We start from the raw sequence: 12,279 nt of genomic DNA on the forward strand, positions 1-12,279 counted from the left end.
ATAAACGGTTAAATAAAGTTGAGTTTGAGAATTTAAAGAAATTGAAAAGCTAACTTCCTTAATTATAGGAGTTAAAAATAAGGAAGAAAATATAATCTCACATCTCCTTAATTAATGCGGGTTGGTTGCACATGATTAAAAGAAAAAAACTATAAAAAGTTGGTTTTATTTCTTTTAGGCTAATACGTGCTAATTTTGTTTTAGGCTATTAATTGCTAATTAATATTGGGCTATATATTACCAATTATATTTAATAATTGTATGTCTATGTCAATTCCTCAAATTCAATGGTACTTTTATTGATCACAAATCGCTCATTTTCATTTCTACCTCTTTCCTTTTTATACCCCAACATTTATATAAATAACCAATAAATAGTTAAGCAAGAAGAATAATAAATGTTACATTTATAACATTTTAAAAGTTTGTGGTTAATTTTAAATAAATAACAAGAATGGTTATCCATCTTAATTCTTAGCAAACACGAGCTTGCACAAATAGACAATTTGAGAATTCGTTATTGAAATGTATAATTTTTTATTAAGTTCAGCCTTTTCAAGATCAATTTTACACTTGTAAAATTAAAATTTAAAAGTAAAAAAATATTTAAATTCAAGCCTATTAATTACGTGAACAAATTTTTGATACTTTTATCTAAAGTTTGGACTCTATATTAAAAAACCTTATTCCTAAGCTCGAGACATACACATCTAATTTCAAAAATTCAAGTTTTATACGAAACTCCTCGAGTTTGATTTTTATAAGTTTTGCTTTCGACATTTGTTGCTGTGCGTTTGAAACTAGAAAATCGAGAAGCAAACCAGGCTTTGCCTTGAATTTTTATTAATATTGGCTATTAGTTAAATTAGGTCAAACTATTATGGCCCAAAACATTAACAAATAGAAACTCGGCCCGTCGACTCTCACAAACTTCAAGGGACTCAACTAATTAGTTCTCAACATAATAATTACTTGTTTATTTTGATAAATTGATAAAAAAAATTAACTTATTATATCCTTAACTAATGGTAGAACTTGTTGAAAATGTAAGTTTTTAATTCATTTATTTTATAATTAATAGGGATAAAATGATAAATTTATTATATCAATTATTATTTTCTTAGTAGATATCAATTAAAAAATAGACAAGTAGTAATTAGTAGGAATATTAATTGGTATCAGAAGTTTAACAAAAAAAAAAAAACAGAGTAAAATTAGTGTATCAAAATATGATGATTCTGTAAAAACAGCAGTATCACTGAAGAGAGAAACGCAATGGCGAGCAGCACGACCAAAGGAGAGGACGAAGCGAAACAATTGGCAGCTGAGCTAGGCAAAACCCTAAAAGAAGGGGAAAGACTACTCGCACCAACAAGACGCCCTGACGGAACACTCCGTAAACCTATTCGAATTAGGGCTGGTTATGTGCCTCAAGATGAAGTCGCCATTTACAAATCTAAAGGCGCTATTGTATGTAACATACTTGTTTTTTTTCTCTTTTTTCAAAATTTATGTTGTGTGTTTTTGTTTTGATTGATTGGTGCCTGGGGAGATGGCAGTGGAAGAAAGAAATGGAGTCACTGCAGGATGTTCCGCCGGGTTATGATCCAGTGATGGATGAAAAGCCCAAGTCTAAAGCTGCCAAGCGGAATGAAAGGAAGAAGGAAAAGCGTCAACAGGTTAATACTAAGTTCCTGCTTCTCTTGTTTATTATACTTATAGTCACCACTGTTTATATGGCCTGTATATTTTGTTCGGAAATACTTCTTCACCGGTGCATCCACTGTAGTTATGTTACCATTAGGGATCTAGGCTTCACCCATTGAATCACAAATAGATTTAGAAACATATCCTGCTTCTACCTTGCCAATACACAGTGTGGGAAAAGATCATTAGGGCCCTTGATATACAGTACCTTTTATATAGAGTACCTATTGAATGGAATGATCCCATTTTCCTCAAATTATGTTGGGTTAGACAGCTTCATGTAGTGGTATCCAACCAAAAGGGAAACTTTTAAGATGGGCTTGGCTTTGGAGTAGCAATTTCCAAGGTGAAGGCCTTGCCAAGTGTCCTTGCAAGATTAAGCATATCGTAATAGCTATCTTTTATATTGAATTTCCTTAGTACTGTCACGTTTTATAGATGATAAGTCAACCTATCTTTAATCCAATTCTTTCTTCAGTTTCTGACAGTAGCTTATGTTCCAACTACCATTTGCAATGCACTAAGCTATGGAAGTTGAGGACATGAGGTAAACTAAGTCGAGAAATTCTTTCCTCAAAGGAGTATGACCAAGCCCACGACCATGTCAGAATTTTATGTTCAATCATCCCCTGCTGCAAAAGAAATGTTGGTTTGAATTCCTCCCTGAAGTTTCTACTATATTCAATAACCCCGCTTCCTATGTTACAGTACGTGATTAAATATCCCTTTAGCTTCAAAGAGAACAAACAATTGACACGGACGCTGCTAGTCGCTGTATGGTGTGTATAATATGGTAAGCACTATACAGCTTTATATTCAGACTACAGGCCGTAAAAGAAAATGACATTTTCTGGGGATCTAAAGTAGGACAGAGTCCTGACTCCTGATACAGTTTGTTTCAGCATAGTACCCCTTGAGGGTTCTGATGTTTCTTTGTTTGTGGATGCACCAGAAAAAGCAAATAGGTATCAGTTTCCTTCCAAGTCTATCTTCCTCGAGCAAAGCCCAGATAAGCAGAAACCCTCTCCAAACGTTGGCATAGTCCAACTTAAACAGCAAGAGCAATCTGTAAGGCATAATTTCATGCCTCTTCAGAATTTAAATAAACATAACAACGAAGTCTACAAAAGGCAAGATGAATGATGTGAAATGAATTCCTACCAGCCCTACTGATGTATGTGGCTATTAGAAGTCGAGGTATTACCCGTTCGATCCAAAAGGGAACATATATCAGAACTCCCTTGTTTCACAGGTAGAGATGATTAGGGTCCTCTATGTGACCACGTCACTTTCGCACATGAAGCGCACCTGTTGCACAAAGTCTACCCCTTTTTCTAAGTTATCTTGGGAGAAGTGTGCTTCATATAGTGCTTTTTAAACAAATTAAGAAACCAAGAGGTGCTACTGTTTGCGTAGTCCTAGAGGTCCTTCCAAGATTAATCAAGCTGCAATAATTTTATGCAGTGAAATTCCCTTTACTAAAACCTTTCCACTTGATAAAGTCATTTTCTCTGTTTCCCCAAAAGATGTCAGTGGTCAGCTTCTTGATTAACTGATTTTTGTTTTTTTTAGAATAGTATTTTTTTATAAACATAGCTCTAAGAGACTGTGGTGAAATATGTAGAATGGGATGTCAAAGACAATTGACAGTTCCCCAAAAGTATCCCTATCCTATTCCTGTAGGATATCTATGAGATCTAAAATTCCCTTCTAAAACTGATATTCCTACTACTATTTGCTTTGCATTGAGCTATGGAAGTGAACAGTGTGCCACTGGCCCTCTGGATTTCTTGGTTATCAAAAGAGAGATGTGACCAAACCAAGGATTCTGTTAGAACTTTTTCCAGTCCATTTGCGACTGAATTCTTCCTTTTAAGTTTCTAATGTGTCTCCATGGCCACACTCAATATTGTTATAGCATATGCTTTGATATCTCTTACGCTTAAAATAAAACAGTCAAATAACATATGTATTGTTTTTTTTAGGAAACAAATAGCATGGATTCTTCTCTTACTTGTTTGCTGTTTTCTAATTATCTTTTAAACTAAACTCAAAAGTATCTTATATTGCACCAATATGGTGTTTGAAGTAACTTCTGTTTTCTTTATTATTTATTTTGTTTGCTTCATGTTAGGAGGACACTGGTTCCCTATGATTAGGTACTTTACTGACTCTATGAATAGAATTTCTTATTGTATTTGTCAAAAGTGGAAAGTGGGAAGGTAGAGTCTTTGTACTGAGCATTAATGTAAGACTTTAAACCATTATCCAAAAAAAAGGTGGAAAGAAGGAAGGTAGAATCTTACATGAGATCATTGAAAAACTTCTTACACGTTTGTGGAAGTCAATGGACAATTATATGTAACGCAGGTGACTAAGAACTGAAAATGAAAAACTGTGTAGGACTTTTCTATTCCATCCCATCCCATCTCTTGCTTTCAGCTATCCAATATGCTTCTTGTCAAACTGCTATCATAAGTTGAAGAAAGCTGCTTCTTGACTGTTAGCCTTCTCTTGAGGCAAGAATTGACTTATTACATTAACTTCTTGTTTAGAATGAAGAAATTTTGGGGCTCTTGGTCTTTTACACATGTGAATACAATTGTGCAACAATATGAGCTATTACATAGGTGAGCTAATAATGATTAGAATCTCTTTACTTTTTCGCCTATATTTTGTTATAAAGAGGACCAAGCCTTCTGTGTATGTATTTTGATGGATCTTTCAGAAGATTAGAACTGTATACAAACTGGCATGATCTCGTTGTAATATTCGCGAGGATTAATCACACAAAAAATGTCTGAGCTTGATTAACACAACTTGTGGCAGGCTGCCCTTGAAAAGGGTAAGAATCCAGAGAACGATGAGGTCTCATCTGCTGAAAATTCAGTTGATGGTCCAGATCAGGTTGAGTCAGTTATGTCCCAGATAAACAATCTTGCCATATCTGCAAATCCTGTCATCCCTCCTTCAAATTCAACCGAGTCTTCTGGCATGGGAGATAGTGTGCAGGACATTGACAAAAAGATCCGAGCTCTGAAGAAAAAGGTATGTACTCTTGTGCTTCTAGTTCTCTGATAGTATGCCATCATTCGAGATCTATGAAGTAAGTTTGATGCATCTTAAAGCATTTTAGAGATACTCAGCTATTTCTACTTCGCAACTGTATGGTCAAAATAAACTCTCTGTTTCAGTTTTGATGTACTAAATGGATGATTCAAGTTTGTTTCAAGGTAATGATGGGTTTTGTGCATTCTTTTGTAAACCAAAAATGGTATGGTCCACTAAATGTGCTAGTTCAAATCCATGTCCTCCTCCAGCTATTCATTTTATATGATTCATTATATATCCACTTTTAAGTTGCATTTTTCAGTCCAAGGTGCTGCTCCCGTTTCAACACTACTGGCAAATGTCATATAATGGGAATATCAGCACTATTGGCTGTCCAACTATGATATGAGTATTTCATTTGATTTCTACTGATAGTCTCATCTTTCTAAAACTGCAGATAATTAGAATCTGGTCATTGGAAAATAATCTGTAGTTTTAGAATGATGTGGGTTTTTATGATCTGAGAAAAAATAAATAAAATCAATGTTGTAATCACTGGTGATTTATCTGTGTATTACAATTCTTCTGAACCTTGAAGTTCAAGATGCACTTACCCGTCTCTGCTGGAGCTTTAATCTTTTGTTGAGCTCACTAAACTTTACCCTGTTTTATTTGTTGTAGATTCGGCTGACAGAAGCTCAACAGCAGAAGACTGAGGAGAAGGACATGAAGCCAGAGCAGCTGGAGAAAATGGCTAAGCTGGAAAGCTGGCGAAAAGAGTTGAAGCTTTTGGAAGATAAAAAGGCTGAGTTGGAAGCATCGTGAATTTTAGGCTGAAGAAACACTTGGTTTGAATCTGCGGTAGCCTGGTGGCGTTTTATTGCTGCATCAATATATTCAACACACTCGGATTTTGTTGATGGAATTGTGTGTATTTTTGTACTTTGTGCACTAGCTAGGGCAAAGCAATGTAGGATCTAATTTATGGTATTTTTCAGATAGTACTCCAATTTTTGAGGACATAGCTGCTGCTTGATCTGATTTGTCCTTTATTTCTAAAGACAATGAAACTAGCAGTTGAAATACCATTTATTTACACTAATAGGCTTGTGAGTTGTGACATGAATGTTTCATGAACGTTATTTGGACAGAAATTTGAAGGTGAGTCTGAAAGAATTCTCTGAAGCTGAAGTAGGGAGAGAAGTTGTTTTGTCTGGATAATTGTACATACAAAACGCCTCAGTTTTTGAGATGAAGTTTAGGAACAACTGTCTTCAGCTGAACCAGTTGGCAATTTCTTGAATTCATACCGGTAGTACTCTACTTATCCTTTTGATGTCTTGTGGTTACATCAAACTGGAATCCCAACTATCTAAAGATGTTTTTACTGCTATTATTGCCTCAAATAGGCATATACCAAGAGAGATCTTAAACCAAGCAGCTGAACCCACAAGTATACCTTTGACACATGGTAAACTATAAAAGACTGTTGAGAACAAAATATGAAGTTGCCACGATATACTACCAGTAAAAGATTTTACATAAAAATCTGTTGCATTGAACAGTCAAATAATTCAAACGCATTACACACATACTGAGTTGAGGTCTGAATGCCAAATTTAACATTGCCAAAACTGTTGTTGCATTGAATAGTCAAATAATTCAAACGCATAACACACATACTGAGTTGAGGTCTGAATGCCAAATTTAACATTGCCAAAACTGTGACCGGTCAAGGTAATATTTCTGAGAACCAAGTAAAAAAGCACTCCATTTATAACTTCAGCTAGCAAGAGGTTATAGGAATATCTCCGGATGCCATAACTTTAACATTGTAAAACATGTGAGGTCTGAGAGCAGTCTATGAGGATTCAATATCTGATTCTTCCAATCCTTCTCTGTAGATTTCAAACTCATCAGGAGACCACCTGCATATTAAGTGGAGCCGGAAAGTAGCCATCTTCTTACCAAGCAGACGCTGCAAGTGACAAGGTAATTGCTTTCAGGCACTTGCAATATGATGCAAGAAATATACAGAATGTAACTATATTCAGAAATTTGATAGTTGTGAAAATCAACAAACCAGTATCCGAGCTGCCTCTGGTGACAATGGCCTCCCTTCTTCACATACAACAAAGTCAGACACGAGCTCCACAACACCTGCTCACCCCACATGACAAAAGTCAACGAATCAGAGAGCATTAAAGATAACTATTGGCATATCAACCACCAAAATCATGTTACAGTTACAATCAGCAAAACAAATGAGCAATGATTAATACCTCTGTTCAACCGCACTGGCATCCCTTGTTTCCGCAAGAATGGCTCCATCTCATGTGTGAACTGATCAAGAGGACCTTCTTGTAGCTCCACCTGATAGATTGAACCAAACATAAAAACCCAATATTGTACTTGAGATATAAATTGGGGCAAGATAATATGTGACGATACCTTAGATGTGCTCAGGTCAACTTTAGTAAAAAATATACCCAAACTATCTACTTGAACTACACTTCAATGCAATAATAATCGTTGTGGTTCAATTATTATAGACCAAACAACACATGGGTACCCAAAGGCATCAAATTGGACCAGAGAAAACATCTTATGTAAGAGCTCTCGAACAACTAGCCCTTATTGTAGTTGCCAAGATGGCATTTAGCTTCTTCTATTTTGATAAAGCCGAAATGGCATTTAGCTTCTTTTTTTATAAAGCCAAAATGGCATTTAGCTTTACAGATCAAAAATTGACATATAGCCACAAGAATGAGTTTCCCTATACCTATGCTAGTGGGTGGTTCCCAGTAGTTTAGTCACAGGGTGCATGTAAGGTGGACACCATGATTTATATCTCATGTTGTTGATTAATTTCTTGAAACATTTGAACCATAGTCATAAAATAAAAATAAAAACTTGTATTCACATAATAACCTTCTGCTATACCTTTTCAGTTGCTGTAGTGCCAGTCCTCGCAAAGTCATGTTCTTCATACTCGTTAAACAACCTAACAACGTTTAAAATGATGAGCAAAAAAAATGAGAGCAACAGAAGGAGCAGGAAGCAAACAGCAGGGGGGTCACGCTCCACCAGAGAATTCTGACGTCCATGCAAGGAACAAAATTACAGTACAATGTGGAAAACAAGTGAAAGACCTGATAAAGGAACTGTTGGAAACAAGATATCATGCATGCACTACTAAATGTCAAGCTGTGAACACAATCAGCAACAATTTGGATATAGCACTACACAGTGGACAAGGGTGAAACTAATCCCACCTACCCAAAAAAAACCTCCCTTTGACCTAATCAAGAAGCAGAGTTATAACATGTAGAGTTTGGTATCTAAAATACATAATTGAATCTGGGTTTTACCTTTGGACCTCCTCCTTCGATAAGTTAGTAAAGCAAAGACCTGAATCGCCGCGTACAAGCTGTAAAGACGGGATATTTCAATCCAAACATGACTTTAGAGTATAAATAACATATCGAAAAAGAAAGTTCATTAAAATGGATATATAACAGATACCTTAGAAATCTTATGGAGGCCGGGACGAATCTCATCAGAGTCTGACCGACCTAGTGCTACCTGCATGACTTTGTTCGATCCCAGGAAAAATCTGAAATGGAAAGAAACAATGCTTAATATGCTGCTGATAGTTAATTATGGAAAACCAATAAAGTTCCCCATCAAGATATATGCTTCCAAACTCGATACCAATTTCTATTCAATAATCCTCTAGAATATGTAGTGGTTCAATGATAAAATAACCATTGTATGCACAAAAATGTACTCTTGAAACAAGCAATAACGGCCAAACAGGCCAATTCCAGGTTCAGTAAAATAAACTTCTTAAGTTACCAACTTGCAAAGGAGAACAGTTAAAAGTATCAGGCTTTGAAAACTCTAGGCCCGTAGTAGCCACACATGTAAAATCTAAACACACATATAACAAATACCATGTTCCTCCATAAGGGGTACTTAAAATTTGTTTTTTTTTTTAAACAATGGAGATACATACAAAGTTCGTAGTATACTACATTATTAGTTGCAACAAATCTTTCTATACTAGCAATAAAAGTGTTTTATTGACTTGGAAATGAGGTTATTACAATTTTTTTAAGCAACAAAGATATATCACTATTACTAAAAAGTGCGTTGTCTCTCAATTCCCGAATAAAATAGAAAAAACTTGCCTGCTAGAAGACTTGAGCTGATCTCTGAACTCCTTGAACTTGAGATTTCTCATGTTCTCGAAACTAAATACGTACGCTGAACTATACTTTTCCGCGCATTCCCTTATTGAGTTGACAATGTTTTCTTTGTGCTCCTTACCCTTCTTCTTCGTCTTGGATAAGGTAACTGCAATCAAAATCCACAACACATCAACTTAATAACAACTAAGAAATCACTACAATAGATACATAAATCAAAAAAGTACTTAATCAACAATGAATTCATCAATCAAATATGGAAAATTCAAGGATTTTTGCTCTACCAGCTCTGTTACGCTTCGACTTCGGCATTGCTTCTTGATTTCTTGTGAAAGCTAAAACCCTACTTCTTGCTTAGCTTTCGAAAAAAGGAAGTTAAACCTGGCCGCGCGTTTAGTTTTATGTCTGGTTTAGGCCTGTAATGGGCCTAAAAGTTCACAGGCCCAGTTAACTGAAATTTTGGGCTGTGTAGTAGAACAACGCGTTATTGGACCCATGGATCAAAGGGATGTGAACAAAATCACAATTGTCACAACAACTCGCAAACATACTTGAACTATACTAATATTTTCGCGCGAGTTTCACACTCTAATTATTAGTTCATTTATTTTTGAAGAAACTAAGCAAATACCCTACAAAATAAAAATAATTATAAATATATATTTTTATATTCATATCCCACTAATTAATTACACTATATACACCCAACTAATTTCATTTAATTGATACTAAATCAGTATCATATATTGTATTAGTATTATTAAGACTGATAATTTCGCTTAATTTATATTATATCAGTATATGTATACTGTATTGATATTGTTAAGGTTACTTGTTTAGAAAATATTCATTAGTCAATGATATTGTAGGAGTATATATATACTTTTATAGTATCATTAACTAATGTGTAATTTTTGAATAAGAAACCTTAATGATATCAATACAGTATACGTATACTGATTTAGTATCAGTTAAGCGAAAAGTATCAGCCTTAATGAATGGTGGGTATGAGTTGTAATTTTTTTGAGAGAATTTGTATTTCATGAATTACTTTAGATTGCGGTATGAACAAATAATTATTATGAGTTTTATGGCCCATTTATGTAGTTTTTCCTTTATTTTTTTACCTGAACTATCACCATCTATGTAGTAAAACATACATCAAATATCAATTGTTTCATTTTTCTATCTAAACTACTACCATTATTTATGTTGGAAAACAGAACAATCGATCATTGAGATGTGTTTTAATACATAAATTGTGATAAGTTCATGTAAAAATAAAGCAAGTGATAGTTGAAACGTGAAACTCGTAAAAAATTATAATTCGTATGTATGTCTTTGATCATTATTTTTAATAATTATATAACAATTGTTGTCATGATTCATAAATGACTTTGTGTTATACTATTTGATATGTCAATAAAGAGGATGGAGACATTATGAGACATCTAATACTTTTGATTTAGAGTATAGGAGAAGTAAGATACAGAAGAGATTTTAAAATTATACCTGAATCTTATTTCTTGATTCTCACTTATTCTTAATATATAATGTCATGTTTAATTTAATGACATTTTTTCTACAAATAGTAGTCCTCAACTTTTTTTTTCTCATTCTAGGTTACAACTGCTCTTTCCATCACATTATATGATGTAATGTTTGTTGTGTGTGAAATGATGGTTGAGTGTCGTGCATTTGGTCGAACATCAATTTTATTTCGTGATGGATATTTTTTGATGATTGTGAATAGCGATAATAATTGTAAAGTCAAGAAATGTCGACAACAATTAAAAGACAAATACAAATTTTCAAAAAAAATCGCAATTAAGAAGAAATGAAATATAAAAAGTAAATCGAAATCGAGTTAAGTATAAGAGAGACAAGGAGTGAGAGAAGAGTAGAGATATACAGTAAAACCTCTATAAATTAATATGGATGGGACCATGAAATATTATTATTTAATAGATAAATTAAAATTTATTAATTTAAAGAGTGTTCGACACCAAAAAAATTGTTCAGGGATGGAATCTCAAAGAATTTGAAAGAACCCACTTGTGAAAACGTCATTCATAAACTTAAGGTAATGATTAATGATTTTGGTTACCGCAATAAAATGGACGTTAATAACCTATTGGATGGGTGAAAATGATACATGTTCAAAGGTTCGGAGCTTAGAACAAATTGTGGATATCATTGGAAAAACAATGTTGATGATAAAGTTGAAGATGATACAATACATTTGAAAGCAGTTACGTGTAGAAAACACTTGCATCTAGAATTCTTCACAAATTTATGGTGCAATTAAAAAAGACAATGCAATAAGAAAAGTTAGAGATAAGCTTCAACTAGATTTAAATTTTAACAAAAAAAAGAACATAATAGAATCATATTTCACTAATTTTTCTTAGATATATCTGTACTTTTAAAGAATTATTAATTTATAATATTAATGGGATCATATATGTTTATACAAGGATCTTCTGAAAATATATTATCTTATTATCTTATCGAAATGAGTGATTTTTTCCATTGGCCCAAGTCGGAACCGGATGAAATTATTATCTTAGAGAGATTATTAATTAACCGAGTATTAATTTAGTGAGGTCTTACTGTAAAAAAAAAGTAATGTATTAAATGTTGAAGAGTTTTAAATTAGCTCTAAACATTGAAACTCTAAAAATTGACCCTAATTCACTGAGCTAGCGTTTCACCTCAAGTTTTCAAATATTCTTGACAAATGACACTTGGGTGAAGTTTCACTATGTGTTTGGCCCTAAATTTTCCCAAAAATATTTCACTGTTTCAAAAAAATATGATTTATACCTATAAGTTTTAAAAATTATTAAAAATACCCATAAATTTATAGAATCATTTTATAATGAATATGTTTTGTTAAAAAATGACTTTATAATATAATTGATAACAATTAACAATATAGGCAAGACATACATTAATCGCATACTCAAACTTGTCACTGCTTCAGTTATAATTATAACTCATTAAACACAAATTGTTCATTTTTTTTCAATTTTATCACTCAAATTAGAACTTAAACTTTTTCGGAGAAGATAGTAACAAATATTAGTTGAAATTAATAAAAATGTGTATTTTTTTATAAAATATAAAAATTTGGGGTAATTTTTGAATTTTTAAAATTTTTCAAATTTTAGAACTTGGCCCAAATATTTAGTTTTTTCTAGTACTTGGGAACTTGACAAATATATTTGTCAAGTTATATGACCAAATACCAATTTTCAAATTTTATCCACATTTTCCCAAGTATTCTTGAAGCCAAATGAGTCCATAT

The 12,279-nt window shown here is 33.3% G+C and overlaps 2 protein-coding genes across 2 annotated transcripts; one reads left to right on the plus strand and one right to left on the minus strand.

Annotated features, from left to right (window-relative positions):
* Positions 1-1,182: 1,182 nt before the first annotated feature.
* On the plus strand, positions 1,183-5,860 carry LOC125816187 (partner of Y14 and mago). Its single transcript, XM_049495775.1, has 4 exons — positions 1,183-1,470; positions 1,560-1,679; positions 4,537-4,755; positions 5,440-5,860. The coding sequence occupies exons 1-4, from the start codon at positions 1,276-1,278 to the stop codon at positions 5,581-5,583; spliced, it is 678 nt and encodes a 225-aa protein (XP_049351732.1). The 5' UTR covers positions 1,183-1,275; the 3' UTR covers positions 5,584-5,860.
* Positions 5,861-6,247: 387 nt separating this feature from the next.
* Positions 6,248-9,318, minus strand: LOC125816190 (uncharacterized). The gene is made up of 9 exons (XM_049495779.1): positions 9,254-9,318; positions 8,952-9,117; positions 8,284-8,374; positions 8,130-8,188; positions 7,702-7,762; positions 7,041-7,131; positions 6,842-6,918; positions 6,482-6,736; positions 6,248-6,392 (listed from the first exon to the last, which is right to left on the minus strand). The coding sequence occupies exons 1-8, from the start codon at positions 9,279-9,281 to the stop codon at positions 6,620-6,622; spliced, it is 690 nt and encodes a 229-aa protein (XP_049351736.1). The 5' UTR covers positions 9,282-9,318; the 3' UTR covers positions 6,248-6,392; positions 6,482-6,619.
* Positions 9,319-12,279: the final 2,961 nt, after the last annotated feature.

This window comes from Solanum verrucosum, unplaced genomic scaffold (genome assembly GCF_900185275.1).
Source record: "Solanum verrucosum unplaced genomic scaffold, falcon-dt-bn FXZP01000261.1, whole genome shotgun sequence".
NCBI classification, from domain to species: Eukaryota; Viridiplantae; Streptophyta; class Magnoliopsida; order Solanales; family Solanaceae; genus Solanum; species Solanum verrucosum.